Consider the following 20214-nt stretch of genomic DNA (forward strand, 5'->3'; position numbering starts at 1 on the left):
CACATGTAAACATGGTTTAAAAACAATACTCACAGTCTTCAGTTTGAGGGCAATAACAAGTAAGCTCCTTTTTTCTTTCGTATATCAGCAGAAACTGACACAGAGACTGTCTGTGTCACAGAAAAACTCTCTGCGCTGATGTATTGCCGGACTTTGAAAATGAGACAACGATGTTAAAATGACAATTTCTTTAAAACGCCAGTGCATCAAGTTGCTACTGCAGCTCCCCTCATCCCTCCTTTTTCCTCATATGCAGGCAAAATTGTATCAAACCTGATCATTTGCAATTAAAAATCATACCATAGTGAAAATGCTACACGATAGATAGAAATTTGAGTAACAAGTCTAAAGTTACGAGAGACATTTATGTATTCTAGCTGTCCAGCAGACAGACATACAGGCAGCTAACACTCTCTGCACTCAGGACTTTATCTCCATTCCCCACTGTGATCATATTGGTCTTTTGGGCCTAAGTATCTCCTCTACCGATGCATGACGGCCAAAACAGCAGTTCCCTGTCGGATTAGGACATCACTGTCAGACGGTCCCAGCTACACTCTGACAGACCTATTAGCAGGACGCATGTCATTGTGAGGCTTTGCGGAGACGACAGGATGTAAAATCGAGGGGAGTGTCTTGCGGCATTTATTTGGTGCTTTTCAGAGTTTAGAGAGAATGAATAAAACATCAAAACCTGACGCCGTCAAATAATAAAAAAAAGTGTAGTCGTGGTAGTACACTTGTAGCACCAGTATTTTCTGTACAGATCATTTAGTGCTTCTGAAAGGAAACATTCCTTCCTGTGTGTCTGGTCGCGTCACAAGTTGTGAGGTCACTGATAGCTGCAGCACCTGTGATGTCACTGCAAGATTTTCTACCATTCATCGAAATTCCTGTTGCATAGGAGAAACTAACTAAGCGATTCAAGACATAAACAGCAAGTATAGCGACGGCCTTGGTGCTATAGAAACAATGGCTGAAATATTCTTCAGTTAATTGTTGGCTGAGGTGCTTTTGCAGCAGTCTGGCTGGGTGGGAGTTTGCCTGTCATTCTGCCTTGGTGGTGGCTGGCGAGTCGCCAATGGCTGATTCAAAATTTAGAACTGCTGTCGGCAATCTTTGATCATTTGGCAGAAAAAAGACTTATACTTTTCTGAACTGTTTCAGAGGGATTTTTATGTGTCCCTTCATTTTAGCATTTAATCTTTTCCCAGCTCTCCAATGCTTAGTTAAATCCCCTAGAGCAACTCCCTAGTGGGCATTAAACTTTTCGATGCTTGTAACAAATTTGAGTAAATTGCACTCAATTAAAATGTCAGTACAGAGCATGTGTAGTGGTGCTGTAAAAGAGTCTTTATTAAAAAAAAATACGTGCAGCTAATTTCCCTGAAAACAATTAGCACGATAGATAGATTAAAAAAAATCTAATCATGAAGCACTTTTTCTCCACAACTTTCATTTGATGGCAGCCATAAAATCTGATGCTTTATTTGATTTATCGCTGACTCATTAAAAGAGAATGAAATGATCTAAAATCACTGCGACTCCAAGCTCACCCACATGTTTACTCTAAGTTTCCTAAGTGCAAAACATTTAGCAAATTAACAGAAAATTTGTGAGATGCTAACCGGTGAGATGGCTTTACCAGCTATTTACTGTTGAAAATTGAATCAATTTACGCTCTAATATAAACAACAGCTTTTAATACTGATTAATTTGACTTTGACAAATGGCTCCTACTCGCTGAACCATGTGAACGCACACAAACGCATGCAAAAAAGGCATGTTTGCCTCATAAATTCCAGACACAATCCGGTAAATATTAGATTTAAAACCTTTTTTTCATAACATCGTGTGATTCTGTTTTAGTGGGAGCCTTTGTGGAGCGAAACTCACGGCTCTGTCAGCCATCAGTGTGGCAGAGCGCACAGCAGCAGGGGACTGCGGTTGAGCGCCGAGGAAGCCGGAGTTCCTCCTCGTCACAGTGAGGGGAGACGGTCGCTCTGTGGATTCTGCAATTTCCCCGAAGTCCCACTCTCTGCAGACAGCTGATGTTTATCTGCTCTGCCCATCTGGGCCTTGTGACTAAACATCTGGTAAAGCTGCCGCTGTGCATGCAGTGTTTCACCGAGTGATGACAGTGAAAGAGCACTGCTGTTCACCCCTGCCAAAAAGACCTCAAGAGGCAGGGAGGACTCCATCTCTGAGATGTCGAGGCTTACTCTTAAAGCCTGACTCAATTCTCAGAGTAATGTCCAGCACTCAATACGGTGCACTGTAATTATCCTGATTGTGACTTTATTAGTTTGTGATCTCAATGATGAGGGTTAAGCTGATTTGAAATACGAAGCACATTCCTCGCCTGCGGCTGCTCTCCTTCCTTTTCAGGCTTAGGTCATGATCTCATCGAATATTATCAAACAACATTATTACTAATGCCAACAAAGAGACGTGCAATTGTCAAATTATGAAGCTGTTTTGGACCATTTTCTTTCTTAAAAAGCAGGTGCTGCTCCATCATCATTCCACAGGGACTCATGTGCAGCAGCTTCCCTTTCTGTTTGTCTGTTTTATACAAAAGGACAAGTCCACGCAGCCAGCCTTTCCTCTTCCATCTTCGAGGCTTTCCCCCAGAATGAGATGTTTTGTAGCGACTCGTAGGCCTTCATCCATTATGGATGCTGTGTTTTAGGGGGATGATCTGCGCAGGATGATATAAATATCTCCTTCTGGTTCCCAGCAGGACGGGAGAAGCAGCACGAGACAGGCCACTGTGTAGTGTTAGAGCAGGGCATCTTTATTATTTGATTTGATGTCCAAAGTAAAAGAAAGCAAAGATGCACATGTGACTTCCAGAAAGCAAAGCTATTCTTAATTCACGAGCTGTGGCAAATCTCTCCTGACACCCCCACTCCAGTGAGGAAGTCCTACAAATATGTACCCAAAATGAGAGAAAAAGATGTTGCAAAAAGAGCCATTACTGCCAGCCACTACGCCTGCATCCCCATAGAAATAACGTCAAAATGTCCCTGCTCCGCGCTGATAGATTGACAGCTGCTGCGATGTAGCAGAACTTTCTGATCCTGAACGAGTTTTTGCCCTTTGTGTCCTCTGTTACAGGCTGCACCACGGTGGGAGGCTGTATGTTAGCATACAAAAGCAGCATGACGTAAAGCCTGACGGATGTGTGTGTGATGGTCAATTGAGGGAGAGAGCAAGAGAGGGAGAGCTGCAGGCCTCTCCCACTGTGTCCACATCCACCGCTCTATTAGTCTGGCATGGTGGAGGAAAGCAGCCCACTTATGAGAGAAAGTACACACAGACATAGAGAATATCCAGTACTACTGTTAATGCGAGGGGGTAGGACAGTCGACGCGGGATGAGATGTAGAAAGAGCAGATATGTTCATAACTCGAGGAATGATGCTCCTTTGTTCATCAGAATGCCATCCTCTTAATTTAGCACTATATTTCATAACCTTTTCGGGAAACACTCTGGAGAGGATCTGCATGAGCAGAGCAGCGTGCAGTTATGAAGTCTATGGACGGGTGCCAAGCAGCAGCGAATCAGTTATGCTCAAGGCACATAGAAATAATTCATTGCGGTGCTCTGAAAGCAGTTGAGGCATGGGTGCAACACAGAAAAGATTTCCTGTGCTGGGGTCCACGCATTATTTCTGCTTAAATTTTAGGATCCACAAACCAGCTTGGGAACTCTGACTGTCCAATGAATGCAAATGTGCGGTGCAGTTCTGAGAATGATGTCAATTAAAATATGGAGAGCATGACATAGCAGCTCGTCTCCCATCCGCTGACTTAAGTAGGGCTCTGTGGGAGATTCCTGGAGCAAGACCAAACCCCAGCTGTGTTGGAGAGTAGTACGAGGCAAACCTGCATAAACACATTGAGAAACACATTGTTGGTCAGATGAATGTGATTCCATTTCATCTTTCACTTCCATTTCTTTGCAGAAAATATATCCAGAGTTGCTCTTTCTGTTGTTTCTTTAGCGCCTGACACTTCTCCTCTGTTTTTACAGGAGCCGGCTGCAGAACCCACCGGGTCCTCTTGTGACTTCTCGCCTGCTTGAAGGACCGAGAGCTAAATGCACCCGAGTGATTCTGGAGAAGCAAAGAAGAGAGTCTAACTTCGCACCTTTGTTCTCGCCTTATGAGCGCTCTCTCTGCGGACTCCCGTCTCAGCTCTCCCCGTGTTGTTTAGTTGCTGCATGTAGCCGCCACTCTCAGGTGCAGAAAACGAGCAAAGCACAAAGTGGAGAGAAGAAAGTGCAAAAGATAAAGAGAGCGAGGCTGCATAATTAGTATTACCGAGTTTGTGTCAGAGTTAGAAACCATGAGAAGAGGCTTCTGAAGACGACTGCGCTCTGAAAAATACTGCGGCTTACCTTCAGGACATTTGTATGTGTGTGTGGGTATATGTGTGCACACCTCTTTCATTTTCAAAGGACTTGAATTTGTATTTGGATGCGGATTTAGTCTTTCATTATGACTCTGCGAGGAGGCTTTGAGGGAGCGTGGATTGGCTGCCACAGAAGTGTCTGCTGCTGGGTGTTGCTGCTGGCTTGTTGTTTCTTGATCGCCTTGGCTGCCAAACCCAAAATGCCAGGCCACACGCACCTCAATTCAATACGCATCGATGGGGACATATCTCTGGGTGGGCTGTTCCCAGTGCACGCGAGAGGAAACGACGGCAAAGCCTGTGGCGAGCTGAAGAAGGAGAAAGGGATCCATAGGCTGGAGGCCATGCTGTTTGCCCTGGATCGTATCAATAACGACAATGAGCTGCTGCCTAATATCACCCTGGGGGCACGTATCCTGGACACCTGCTCCCGGGACACCCATGCTCTGGAACAGTCACTGACATTTGTTCAGGCACTGATTGAGAAAGACTCAACTGATGTCAAGTGTCTCAGCGGAGGTCCGCCCATCATCACCAAGCCTGAGAGAGTGGTGGGAGTGATCGGTGCATCTGCCAGCTCCGTGTCAATCATGGTAGCCAACATATTGCGTCTCTTCAAGGTCAGTTTCGCCCACTTACTGACTTACTTTTTCTTCAGTATCGTTCTGATCATGCTTGCAGAGATAAATTCCCTGCAGTGTTGTGCCTACGTGTTTTTTTTTGCGATCACACTCTCAGCTGAACACAATATAAACAAAAGGCAAACTCTGAATGTTAATCTTACACCATGTCAATATGACCACACTGTAAGCAAAGTTCACTTTATTGGAATAAACATGGACACACAAACACACAGTTTTATTTGGCATTTCCCAGTCCGTGCTCCTCCTCTCTTTTGACCTTTTTCTTTTCCACAGAAGCTTGAATCACATTCGCTTGAGACATTTTTTCCCGCTGTCCAGAAAACTAGGCACTGATCATTACACCATAATTCTCCTCACTAATGACATTAATTTGCCAAGAGTCCTCAGTGTTTCCTTCTTCTAATTAATTTGGGGAAGCCATGCATGGCACCATGAGCGCATTGCGCTGCTTTTGAATATGGTGCATAAAATGAGTTTCTGCATTGTGTTTGTTCATCAGATGCAAAAAATAATGTGCATATGAAAAAACAAAACATAAACAATATATGACAGGGCTGCTGTAATACCTGCTCAGTGCTGTCAAACCAAACTACAGGCACAGGCAGACTAATAAGCATAAGGATACAACATTTGTTTTTTTTTTTATAATAGCCTTATATTCATGGCAGAGTAGCTGATTTATTGTAACCCTGCTCTGTGAACACAGGTCAAGACTTCTTAAAGGCTCTTTAGGCTTGACAAACTTTATGAACCCAGTCAATTAATCATGAATCCATTTAACCCTATAGGGGCTGCACATAACTGCACAAAGGTCCTACTTTTCCAGTTCCTCATCCATTTAACTTTAAGTGGCTAGTAATGTGGCAGGGAACATGGCTAGAGATTCCAATGCTGTTCCAGTATTAAGAAAAACAATATGCAGCTATTGTTCTATTCACATAGTCTATTAATAGGGCCCTATAGAAGATGAGGCCTGAACCACCTGCTGTGACATTGATTCAACAATGTTTCAGCTGCGTGCCGCCATTCTGGGGCCAATTTACAACTCAGCAGAGGGCAAGAGGGTGAATAATACAATCCACCATGTCACAAGCCTGACTGACATGTCACAAGTCAGCCACAATTAATGCAGCACTCCTACATCCTCGCTGCTTTTTTAGAAAGTGGTGGATGAGCTACCTGACACGAGGCTGGCATCGGTCCCCAGCCATCACAAGTCTGAGTAAGTCCTCCACGTCCACAAGTGCATGCCTGTCAAACAACTTTGATCATCAGGGGAAGGCACACTCCATAGCACTGAGCAAAAAGGAGGTTGGTGACATATTTCACACAGGAACAGAGAAACAAGCAGCAGTCTGTCTGCAAACATTGGTCAACATCCTCTCAGCCTGCACAGGACTCTATTTTATATGTGCAGTAAGTCTGTGGGCGATGGCCATCAACAACAACCAGTCCACAATCAGCCTTTCTGCTCAGGCAGCAACACTGCTCAAACAGTCCGGACACGTATGAGCTGCTTATTAGCACAGAGCACAGGAAGGAAGAGAGACATAAATACATCACTAACAAGTGAGAGAGAAACTGTCCTATCCGTCCACTTTTACCTCCCTGCAGAAGACACGGGTCAAAGCAGTCCACACACAGGCATCATGACACTGTTGAGCATGCATCCAGAAAGGCCCAAAAGCCTGGACTGACTGCCACACCTCATGCTAATGCACAACTCTCTAACCCCAAATGTTCCACCACACAAGGCTGCCGGACTCCTTGCGAAGGGCACATGAATCTCCAGAGGAGGGCCTGTCCACTCACAGGCTTGTGAGACATCTTCACACAGCTAATTGGCAAGCCCCTGTTTGGGCAGGATTCTGTGGTTGTGTGTTCCAAACAGCATGCCAAATCCTGCAGAGGGAACAAATTATTTCCTTTTTCTTTTTTTCTTCTCAAAGAGCGCAGAGCTGCTCCATCCAAGTCTCAGTGTTCTTGGGCAGAATGAGTTTTGTGCGACTATAGTACCACTCAGATTCTGAACAATTGAGATGGACCAAAACGGTGCACAAATTATTCACCCTCTGGGTTGAGGTCAGAGGAAGCATGAATCCTTTCTTGATGGACAATGACCTTAGACGTGTCTGCCCAGTGGGCTTGAACAGTTTGCTTGACGGGGCTGTGAGCACGATGGGCAAATTCCACTGAGGGAAAACACTACATTTCGAGAGATTATTACTAAAAAAATCCATGATGAAATCCATGCAATCCATGATGCATTTTTCAGCAATATTGCCCAGCCATAATTGTAAGTGGACCAATCATGCTTACTGTCATGCGTAGTCTTCCCTCAAAGGCCCATGCTGAGCCAGGAAAAGCCCTGAGGTATACGCCTCATATTCTTTACCTACAGCAGGTTTTCTTGGATGATCACACAAGCATTGAACTGCCTTGTACCACCGCTGGGTACAACCCTAGATTCTCCAGTCTGTCCTTGACACGATACAAGCTCTGACAGGTAATGGGAACAACCATTAGATGAGCATGTTCTGTATATCACAGCACTGCTGCAGAATAACCATGAGCTGCACCTTCTGACTCTCTGCATCAGCAGTGGGATCAGATGGAAGGAGGGAAACGCATCCAAATGCATCCACCTCCAATGGTGGATTGGCTAAGAGGAAAAAACACAGGCTTTCACAGACATTTCAGCTTTAAAAGCATCAGGAAGTCTTGTGTCAGCGCTGCATTTCAGGATTGTTATGGGGCACGAACATAGCATGCAGTGCACCCAGGATAATACATGGATGGTAAACAGGCAAGTTGGTCATAGTGCTGCTGCTTGTATAGTATAAATATAAAAACATGGAACATGCAGAATTGTCCCAACTTTACAGTTGGGTTGCTCCAGTTTAATATGTTACGCTCATGAATTGTACAACAGCAATGAGTTGTCCAATATTTTCTCAGGCTCATGATGTTTGCAACCATTTTTTTAACAGCAAATATTGGCACACCTCCAATCAGCTAAATGAACCGTTCGTATGGCTAAAATGTGACAAATGCTTCATCCACCCTGTGTGAAAAACAGATACCTCACGGTGTCACAGAACTGAAAACACTGTATATAACAGACACAACGCGTCTGTTAGAACAGTGGCTTCCTGCTGTTTGTCTTTTTCTTCCTTTCTTTTAAATTCTGTCTTTGTTCAGTGTTGGGTTTCATAATGTCACACCAAATGCCAAGAAGATAGCATTAATTGCACAGAAAAAGCAAAACCGGTCACAACACTGGTGGCAACCTTTCTTAAAACATCGTTCTTGAGACATTTATTCCTGTAGTATTTTAAATCAACATTGCAGAGGACTGCGAAGCTTTAAAGCCTTTAATCAACTTATCTTCTGTTTTGCACTCGACAGGCGGAACAATTTTTCATGAATCACACTGATAGGGAAACAAGAAGCCATGGAAATGTGATTTGCATGGGGCCCAGATGTGGCCCCAGGTGGAAAGAATAATACTGGGTTTAATGTTTTTAATAGTATTAATACTACACCGGGTCACAAGATGATATTGAATATGCATGAGGTAGACCCTTTACTTGTATTTCAATTTACTGTCGTGAAGCAGATACATATCACTCCTTGCTTTAGTTAATTTGTGCCCTTGTTTCTATAATTTTCTCTTCAGGATTTAATTATCGTGCGAACAAATTTAATAATGTAAACAAGCTGATAAAATGTTCCCGCTGAGCTCAATTTAGCTCATCATCTCTACCATCCACCATCCTCTGTTTTACACAGTTGCATTGTGTTTGAACTTGCTTGACTGCTTTGTTTCATTTAGCATCATTGCCTTCGTATTTTGTTCAGGTGATTTTTAGTAAAATGAAGTTTTTGAAAGAAAGAGAATCAATTCGCAGCATTTTACTTTCATTTAAGCATTACTATTTTAAGCTTGACAGTGCTGCAAGGCACCGCATTTCTATTGCAAAAAATAGGAACCCACAACACATTCAGAGCTTTTGTCATTGTTAAAATGCAAACTAGAGGGATGTTACAGAGAATCAGACGTTGAGTTTTCATTTTCTCTCAGCTCTGATGGAAATGTGGGATCTTCTGGTGAGTTAGGAAGAAAGTTATGCTCATTCTCTGGTAGCTGTCGTAAGACATCATGAGAAATACCGCTATTGGCTGAATTAGAGGAAGATGAGTCATGTTGAGGGAGAGTGGGTATACTCAAAATAAAATTACTCATGGGATACAGACAACAGACACAGGAAACTAATGATATCTAGAAGATTTCAATGTGGTCTTTTTTTGAACAAACAGGATTTGAATTTCAGAGTGTTTAAGTCAGCAGGAGCCATCAGAAACCACTCTGCAATTGAATGCATTCCTCTATCACTGCCGTAAGGATATTGACTAATAAGTAAAGCTAAGGTTGTACTCCTGCACGGCACAGCTCGGCAAGTTCCGGCTCTTCTCTCCATCATTAAAAGTCACAAAACCATAAGTAGGACTCCCCGAGTGGCAGGGAGGGCTTCGCGGCTCACCACTTCCTTCTAATGACTTCAAAAGTCGGGCTCGGCTTCTTTCAACCTATTTCTTTTCCTCACTTGAACTGCCGGGTTGAAACCAAACTCAAGCTGATGATGAGTCTTTTTCGCATCAAGCGCCCTCAGTAGCTGCTTGTGGCTTCGTGGTGGTTTGTTGTGGCTGTTTGTTTTGTTGTTGTTTTTTTTAAATTGCATCATCCAGTTTTCATGTTTACTTGATGAGTTAATACACACAAGAGCACACACACGATCTAAACATAATAGACCACCAAGATCATTTTGGAACTGACGCTGCCATCCTCACCAGGCTGTTTGCTTGTTTTGTGTGTGAGTCACAAGAGGAAGAAGAATTTGTTTCCCAACTATAATTGGCTTCATGCTCGCAATTGTTTTTCAACACCTTACTTTTGGGCTTTTCTTCATCCTCCTCACGGTCTTAGAGCGGCTGAGGGCGAAGTGTTTGCTCAGCACTTCAGAGCAGGCAGGATTCCGTCCCCGTGGCGTGTCATGAATATTTTACTATATTGTTACGTAATTTACGCCCAGGGATTGGGGTTGAAAGCTCCCTCTCTGCATCCCCTCATCACTGGACCCAGCGTTTGGTCTGTTCTCATCAGTTGGGTCTTTATACTGCTGTATAAGCGGGTGCATAGTGCACCAGAACTTGAGGTAATTAGTGGTTGGTTGCTTATGATACTCAAGACAGACAGAGTGTAATTAAAGTTCCAGGCTTTTGACTGTGTCTCTTATACCTTACTGAAAACAGCTACAGCTAGCATGAGGGATACTGCTGCAGGAGTTAGAATCTGGAGGAGCATGCACTGTGTTTCAGGTATTGAAGCTGACTTGCTGAGACAATCATAAGCTGTCAGACAAAGAGGGAGTTGCTTGGGCAACTTAGACACAGCAGCTCTCTAAATTAGGTACAAGCAGGCACAGTCAGTCTGCAGGACTAAGTCTTTCCTCTGTGGAGGAGTGAGTTTGGAACTGTGGAGACAGATGGAGGGAGGAGAGCAGGGGTGGTGGATAGGTATACTCTGAGCAGAATGAAGAGGGTTAACTAGTTGCCTGTTGTGCTGTCTGTGAAGCAGAGACCTTGCATCCGCCTCTCTCTTCCCTCATTAGAGACAGTCAGAGGCCCTCAGGCACAGTGCCTTACTCCCCCTCAGCATTTCTCTGAGTTGAGGCAGGGCTCTTATTGGATTACCCCGTCAGCCTACAGTGGGGATACACCGAAAACTTCAGAAGTTATGAAAAATATGCAAACATCTGCTTTTTACTTTCACTTCTGAATGGTCAATCTATTCATCTAGCCATAAAGGTAAAGATCATTTTCTGTTACTGTCAGATGTGAATAAAAGTTCTGCTGTACATAATCTGCTGCTGTGAAGCTACAGAGATGTTTTTGAAAGGGTACAAGTTGAACTGAGCAACATTAACATGGAGCTATGTTTACTGATGACCTCGCAAATGTAAGTCCAATATTTGCTCTCCTTTTAGCTCAGCTTTGTTCTCCACCAACTCCGGATGGGGAAACATCTGCTTCTCTCTTTCTGCTTCTTGCTAACTGCTCTGCTCTGTTCACCAGCGAGGCTGTAAAACCAACCTGAAAGGCGCTAGAACGCTTCATAGAGCTGGGCAAGAATGCAGAGTTTGGTGGCAATTCTGTGAGTTCGCCATCGACATGCAACCCCTTGAACATTACAAAGCCATTTGACCCGATGTTGATATAAAAATATTAATTAGTGTCATGGTGTCTTCTGACTTAATGGACATGTGGACTCCATCAGATGTCTGATGGCCCTATAATAATAAAGGTTCAACTACCTGACTCACAATATTGAAAACATAAGTGGGGCACATTTTGTAGTAACTGTTGTATTCAAGGGGACTTCTTTTCCTCAGAGTCCAGGGCTACTAGATGCTACACCATGACTTGCTAGTGCTTTATCAAACTCGGACAGTGCTCCCAAGGTGTGCCCCGTCACCTTCACAGAGCCAAAACACCCTGGAACTGGGTGGTAATTAAGGTCTGGACAAGAGAAGTGATTCTGTCTGAGCTCACTCCTTTTCTGTGCTAAGTGTAATTCGGTGCACATAACGCTACATTAGTTCAGTCACGCAGCCCATTCCCTGAAACCCACCCACCCATGCCCGACAAATCCCATGCACTCGCTGAAATCTCGACGCCCAGAATGTCCAACCAATATGAACAAACAGGGGAGCGAATCAAATAAACGCCTGAAAAACAAGCAGCAAGCAATTGTTTTTGGTCTGTTCACAGACCAGCGAAGGCTTCCGTGGTTTTATCTGTGCCCCTCAACTTGAGTTTTACAACTGAGCAGACCAAATCCATGAAGCTGTCTTTCTCAACCCTCAGATTGCAGACGTCCCCCATCTGCCATGCTCTGGCTACAGAGAAGCAGCTCCTTTAGTTCAGGATTAGTTCCGACTCGACTCACTTTGCCCACCCAGGCCCGAGCGGTCAATTCTCAGGACAGTCATGAGTGAAGGCTGCCCAGAACCTTGCCTTTAATGCTTGCCACTATTTTATCCCCTTTCTCCTGCCGCTTGCAAATCCTTCTGCAGGCAATCCGGACCACTCCTGGTAATCCCAAAGCGCAGTGACAAAATGCTAGTGTGTGGCTGTCTCCGCCTGTGCATTCGCTTTCTTGATATGTTAGATTTCACTCAAATTAATTTCTGGCATTTAATTAGTGTGCACTTGCGGGCCTACTGAGGGGATGCTGGCAGGAGGGGAAAATGTTTTTTTTCTTTTGTATGATTTCATTCTGCTGAACATTGCTGTGAAATTCTCAAAGGCGAGAGGGACAACGAAGAGCACACCATAAATACCAACAAGGTTTTCTTATGTTGTCTGTGTTGGAGTTGACACTATACCACGGTGGTTGCAATTCTCACATCTCAGTTCCATCTATAAAAGTTTAAAAAAAAAAAGAAGAAAAAAGAACAGAATCTAACAAACAGAGCAGAGTCATCACATAGTTTCCCTGAAAAGAGCGTGGGATTAAAGGCTTGGAGCTGTCTCACCTGTATAATCTCATCGTCAACCCACCAATCCATCACTGTCCTGCTGTTTGAGGCCGTGCTGCTTAAAATGTACTCGGACTTAAACAAAGGTTTGAAGCCACAAGGAAGAGACAACAGAAACCTTGAGTAGCTCAAACAGAGTTAAATTAGAAGTAATCAATGGTGCCATGACAGCTTCCGTATTGATTTTGGGGAGCGATTTTTATTTTTCTTCAACTCGAGCAGTCAAAGCGGGTGTCAGATGGTGAAAACTGAGTGATGAACAGAGAGCTCCATGATTTATTCATTTCAGCACAGCAGTTTCGGTGTTCTGTTCTTGACTAATACATATAAAACATACATGCAAGGAAAGGTCAATATAATAGAAAAAAAATTCACTGCAGAGTTGCCGGAGATCTCAAAGGGATTGCTCTGTCAGCCTAATGCCAGCCGATATCCTCAGCCTACCCTGCAGCAGGGACAGAGAGAGAAAGTTTGGCTGCCTTCAGGCTAAGCAGCTTGGACATTATCCAGCCTTCCAGCACATGAGACAACATGGAGGCCCCCATGAGTCACTGCTGTGTCACACAAAGGGACTCGCTTTCTGGTCAAAGGCAGTAGGGATTTACCATGAAAACAGAATATTCAAGCTATAATTTTGAAATAAGCAAAGCTGGGACAAGTTGATTCTATACTTCCAGCACTTTGTCTTCTATTACGCATTCAAAATCACGATGAATGCTGTAGCTTTAATGCCCCCAGTAAGGAAAAGAATTTACATTTTCTTCCCTATGTGCCAACTGATGTGAGCAAAGATGGTTATTGTGGTAACTCATGACGATCTTTAGCTATTTCTTCTTCTACTGCGTATTCAGGGGATGTCATCATCCATACAATGTATTTCCCACAGAGCCATACACAAAAATGTCGACAGCCTCGCTAACGTGCACAATGACAGTGCTAAAATGCAGATATTTAGCATGTTCAGCTGAATTCAAAGGGCATTATTGGCTTGAACCTTTCAACACAGCACACAATAGTTACATGAACATTCAACATCAACATTTTAGTGTACCATGTTAGCATGCTAACATTTGCTAATCAGCACTTAACACAAACTACAGCTGAGGCTGATGGGAATGTCATTAGATTTGTAAGTATTTCATCAGAAACCAAGCTGCAAATTGAAATTTTGACCTGATGATGGTGCTAGAAGAAATGTTAAGGCATCACAAACGTTACTATCATTCATCTTGAATTTCATGAATTGAATAGCTGTCAATAGTTAGGGAACCATGAACGATCCAATGCATCCAGTTGCTTTTGGCGCTTGAGGAAAAATACATCCAATAGTTGTTAAGATATTTCTACCCAGACCAAAACGGTGGCCAAGTGACCAAAACACCAACGTTTCCATCCCTTCCATGTTGCTGGCATGGATGAAACTGACTTCAAAGCCACCACAACAGGCTGACGGTACAGATACTGGATATGAGGCTTCTTGCATTGACTGCAATCTATTAACCGGTTTGACAGCCGCACTTGCTTTTAGAAAAGATAAAAGGTGCCAAGCACAAGCTACATTTTGCTTTCAGTGATGTTCAGTTAGAATCTGACTCTTAATCAAAACATATGAACTCTGTGAAATGCAAGAGCTGACAAAGCCACCATTTCCCACAATTCTATCAATGTGCAGCAGTAAGGTGTAGCACCAGGAAGATCTAAGGAGCATGAAACTGGTGAATATCTACTAATACATTTCTATAATACCACTGATTTCCTTGGCTGAAATCACTGAAATTGATTAACCTAATCTCACCCAACGCTCGGAGAAATATATTTGTCATGACTCCAGAGACATAATTTGGCCTTTTTTTAAAGAGCTCTGGATCCGTGTGAGGAGTAGCGCATTAATAACTCAATACAATTTGCTTATCATTCCTTTTGGATGCCTTGATTTTCAGAGACATGCCAAGAAAAGCACTTGTGAGGTTGTTTTTTTTTATTTCAAAGGCAGATGGATGTAAAAAATTAGCTGACAGAAAAAAGCATGAATGAAATGGTTTCACTGACTGTGACAGCTGATACTCGTATGTGTGGAAACAGACAAACATGAGACGGGGAAAAGCAACTTTATAGTGGCAGTACACTATCTATCTATTCAGATTTGTCTAAGGCCTTCACCAACACATATACGGAAAAATTCGACATTTTACAAAATATGTAAGTACACATGAAGATGCAAAAGCAATTTCAAACACTCAAACAACCATGCCTGACCAGTAGGTGGCGATAAAGCCAAATACCAAAAAGAACATTCTGAGCATGCACAGTGATCTTATTTTCCGTCCGCGCCAGTAACTTGGAAACACAAACAATAGCAGCTAATTATTCACTTTTTTGTAGTTGTTTTACACCTTCCTGTGCTCAGGAGCCTTCAGTGCTAAGCAAATGTAAACTAACCCGTAGTCCGCAATTGTTCCAGATGCGTGTGCTCATTACACTTCAGAATCTGCACTTCAGAAGGAATTTTTAAAAAGTCTCCATTGTAGTGACCTAAAACGCCATTTTCTTGTGACCTAGAGGCTCAAACGCGGGGGAAAATGTTTATTTTCCAACATATCCGTATACGTCTGGTTAAGGCCTAAAGCATCAGCATGCATTTCTGATGCTCTTAAACAAGATGGTCCCACTAGTCTCATGAATTTGTTTACCTTTTCTTCTATCTTGATACACTTGAGCACTTCCAGGCTTCCACAGAAAGAGATATTTGCATGGCTTTACAGTGGCTGCCCTTCAGTGAAAGCATCTGAAACGTGTGTCTGAAGAGACCGGCTGCAAACTTAGAGACAGTACACAGGAGCCAATCACGCATGCTCTCCAAATATTTGTACACATTCACACTACCAACTGGCAGAGGAGGATCAATTCTCATTTACAGGCTAATTATGGTCTCAAGAGCTTCCTCGCTTGGTAAAAACACGATAAATCCTTACAGACCGGCTGTCTGTTTGTCCCCACCCCATCACCTTGTTTCTTTAACCTGTAATCATTAAGCTATCAAGACTTGAAGGCCCTCCATTACAAACACACACTTGGATATTGACCCAGCATCTTGAATCTGGCGTGACAACATGCCTCACTTCCTGACATGTTTACCTCGTCCCTCCGTGGCTCAGTGTCAGTTTTCGCACTTGCACGGCGCAGAACTGGAACATGTTGCTATTGATTGTACCAAAAAGGCTACATGTTGATACTGAACTTTAGATATGTCATCGTCTCTAGTTTCAATTTGTGTATTTCAAGCCTGTGCAGTAAGAGCTGTATGTCTTGTCCTAGTTTTACTCTGCTTACGTAAACATCTCTGCCCTCTGACTCCTTCTCTGAGGACAATTTCCTAAATTCTTGTGATGAAATGGCGTATCAATAGGAATACAATTTCTGACACTGTAGGAAGTCTGAATGCTTAAAAATCTGTATAATCTTTCCTCATGGCACAAACAGACTCTTTGCATGTAGCCGTGTTCAGCAGTCCTGGCAGTATCAGTCATAAGAATAGTAATAAATAAAAAAACAAACAATAGTCATCTCTCATGGGGCCACTCAGCCACAGAGTCTGTGAAATCTTGCTCTCAGGCACCAGCATGCTGTATTTCACGCTGAAGTAGTGTTTTCTATCCTGAGGTCCTTTTACATTTGTCGCTGCTGATCTGTCTCATGTAAATGCCATCTGTTACACGGTGAAACATGCAGTTTTCACCCCGATGCAACATATCCTGTAGGTCATCTTATCTAATCCATCATGGATTTGCACTTTCAGGCTAACCCTGGAGCATCTGAAGTGTTTTATGCGTGAATGTGGAATTGAACACAGGCCTCAGTAGTAATACTGTATTACTGCTTATGGTGTAATACTTTGGATGCCGTTTCTTGTTTGATGGCCCTTGTTCAAGATGCCAAGAGTGAGACTCATTCCAAGAAAATATTAGTTGTTTTAGCCCCAAAACAAGTCATGTTTGCACTCAAGTGTGGAAGCTTCTCGCGGGCTAAATAATAAGAGAACTTTAACAAAGCTGCCATTTTAACCCAAAACACAGTGCTACTTATTCAAATACCCAAACCGCCTGGTAAAGGTTAGGGAAACATCCTGGTCACAGATAAAAGAAATCAACACTGACTGTCAGTAGGAAATGGGAAGCGAACAGCTGTCAAGTCAAACTGAAAATTTGTTTTCTTACACTTCCAACCATCCTTCCTACAGTATGTGGACTTGGCTGCTCCGTAACATTCTCACACTATTTCTGCTTCTGACGGACAAGCTGGAAGCTGTTTTTAAGACACACGTACATGGATAACAAAGGTATTAAAGTTGGACATTATGCCACATCTGCAGTATAGAAATTCTAAGCTACAGACTCTCCTCATATATCTAAATAGAACTTTTGAGGGTTACACAGATTTTACTCCAGGAGCTCTTGGGTCATTGTCAAGGATGCTACAGCTTCCTCCTTCAAGCTACTTTTAAGATAAGAGAAGGTAAGATAAAACTTTCATGATCCCACGCCTGGGAAGTTGTTACAGACAGCAAGAATAAAAAGGAGACAGAGAAAAAAACAACACAGACAATAAAAAAGGATCTTGAGAAAGGATGACTCAGTTTCTCAATGGAAAAATTTTGAATTGCACATGAGTAAGATGTGGATAATATGTGTTTTTTAACTATTGCACGTCAGAAATATATGTAATACAGTAAAATATATGCTATATTGCACAAGATATTTGCAGAGAAGATGTTCTGATGTGGAGCATCAACACAGTGCTACATTAAATTAAAAGGATACTGGAGTTGAACAGTCTGACACCCGTTGGAAGCTGCTTTAGTACATTCATGTACCGTGATATCATCTCAGGGTGGAGATCTCCACCTTGTCAGGCTCCCCAATAAAACTCTGGGAATTAAGACCACAGCCCCAACAGCGTGTTGTGAGCCTCACAACACTGCAGATTTGTGGTAAATGAAATGTCAACAGAGCGGCAGTTTAATCACATTGACAAAGTCACATTCCTTATTTTGTCATGCATGACTTTCTAAATCAGGGAGAGGATTTATTACTCCTTACATTTCAACCTTCTGTCTTTTGTTTGACCCCAGATTTACAGTCTTATGTGTCTCAATGACACTGCAAAGTCAATGGTACAGATGGTAAACCCACAAGATCCCATTGACCCGTGCTGGAGCATGACCATTACTTAAAACCCCAGCAGTATCGACACGGGGATGAATACAGTGAGCGGATGGACTTGTTCCAAAGTCATCCAAAGGCGTTGTCCCATTAGATTTAAATGATAGTGCAGTTTGTGTGTGAGAAATCAATATCTGTGAATGAGTGAAGCAAATTAAACTTTCTATATATTCTGTGATTGATATGTTCAGAAAACAAATGCCGTTGATACACAGTGTTAAGTGCCTCAGGAGACACGTATTTATTCTTTGTGTCTGAATGCAAAACAAGAAGTGGTGGCAACTCAAATGTGAATAATAAGAGTGGTTTGTGTTAATCTTAGTGTTCCTAACATTTGTCTTCTCACTGTTTCTGAATAACAGATCAGATATAGTTTATACTGCGCACAACGTACAGCTTAAGGTGCATGAAAAAATAAACAAACTTTTTCTTTAACTCTTATTTCCTGTAAATGAGAATAATGTAACAGCTCTAATAACTGAAAACATTCCTCTCTATAAGCAATTAAGCAGCCAAGGGGGGAAAAGATTTAGATAATTATATTCAATTAAAGAAAGCAGGTAATTATGCCCAATGTGAGTGTGAAACTTACTTTTACACAAACAGAAATTAGCTTCAATGGTGCTTAAGGGGGTTCTGGGTGAACCCTGAGGAAACTGCGGGTTTAATCGTTGTGTGCTTTCTTACGGTCGAATCAGCTGCACAGGATAGAGGTCATGGCTGGATAAGGAGGATAACGTGGCTTACATCAATTATCTCATTCTGTTATCTCATTCTGTTTGAAGCCAAGAAGTGATTTGGAAAAATTAGCCCCAATTTGAACCATTTAAGAAAAAGAAAAAAAAAAGAGTTTTCATAACAAAAGCAGTCGTAACAGCAGCAAATGCATCCAGCCGGCCCCTTTTCTCCTCTGGAAACAGACTACCTGTGCAGAGAGTGACACTCTTGTGAAAAAGCCATTACCATCGACTCGGTGAATACATGACCTGCCTGCGTACTGTTCTCACAGTTAATCAACTAGTCAGGGTTAATGGAGGCATCAGATCCTGACACAGACACTGTCAGTGAGTCTGCGGCTGCAGCAGAGTGCTTTTTTAACCCTTTTACTTCACCTTTGTTTAATGTTTTAAAAGCACAAAAAGATCACTTTGGTCAGCCAAATTGGTGGTAATGTGTTTATAGGAAAAATGATGGGAAAATAGCTCTTAAAGCAGCCCTGAGTGTGCTAGAGTTAACAGCAGCGTTTTTAATTGGCAAACAACAAAACAACGGACTAATCGTTTTAGCAAATGCTTTGCACGTGAATCAGGCGCATGAATACATTTCCTGGAAATTTTATGTATAGTATAATATAGATTGCATGTGGCATTTAGGAGCATTATGAAATTCACTCCTATTCTTCACATGATAACAACAGTAGCAGGTAAGTGGCATTTCAGACCAACTACTTTCCAGAGACATATGCTGGAAACAACTAAAGGTTGAAAATGCTCACAGTGAGCCCTGTTGGTTACCCTGAATAACCTGGTCAGGCACACCGCTCCTGTACTTTTCTAATGCTGTGAGCACCAAAAATAAATTCTAATTTTAGTTTCTAATATTGTTATTATAGGACATACTGTGTTGCACTGTTTTTAATGGGAATGTGCTGTATGTGGCCTGTTGTGGCAACAAATTATAGCTTTGTGTTTCAGCCTCAGAGGTAAGTGCATGTGGCCATCATCTGCAGCTTTAATGGATATCAGAGTAGCACGAAGGCTTCAACACCCATCCATTTTTTAAGTGCTGTGTCATGCCATCAATTGCAAACTCACAGTATTTGGCATATTTCATAAGTGGAAAAAAAGCATCACTACCAGGAGTTTAACTGCAACCGTTAAAATAATTAATCGGTTGTAACTTTAAAGCAGTGCAACAACAGTCTGTGGAGTTTTATGATTTTCAGCAAATTCGCTTATTGTTATAAATATTTTATGCTGCCGTCAGTCTTTGCAAAAGCCACATCAAGAGCATTACATACTTATACTTCTTATTTCCACGTGCAGCTCCTAAACTTCAAAGATCTGCCTCAGGTGGAAAGCCTGGTTTGCTTACACACGGAGAAGTTGGCTGTCTGTTGGCATCAATGTCAAAGCGCACACAGGAATGACTAGATTGAAACACTCAGGCAATCAGCCTGCACCGCTTACAGACGTAAGCTCGGCGCAGCTTGATTCTGAGCAGGAGAGACTGCAGGCACACTCGCTCAGCCCACTCTGTTGTCTCACAACTGCTGCACACTGCATGTGCTATCAATGCCTTTCACCGCCCCACTTCTCGTTTCTGCAAGTTA

The 20214-nt window shown here is 42.6% G+C and overlaps 1 protein-coding gene across 1 annotated transcript in view; it reads left to right on the forward strand.

Annotated features, from left to right (window-relative positions):
• Positions 1–4504: 4504 nt before the first annotated feature.
• Positions 4505–20214, forward strand: part of LOC121612567 (metabotropic glutamate receptor 4-like) — a 123118-nt gene continuing 107408 nt past the window's right edge. The window contains exon 1 of the mRNA XM_041945537.1: positions 4505–5038. Within this exon, the coding sequence (XP_041801471.1) occupies positions 4505–5038 (534 nt within the window). The remainder of the gene's footprint in view (positions 5039–20214) is intronic.

Source organism: Chelmon rostratus, chromosome 10 (genome assembly GCF_017976325.1).
Source record: "Chelmon rostratus isolate fCheRos1 chromosome 10, fCheRos1.pri, whole genome shotgun sequence".
Lineage (NCBI taxonomy): Eukaryota > Metazoa > Chordata > Actinopteri > Chaetodontiformes > Chaetodontidae > Chelmon > Chelmon rostratus.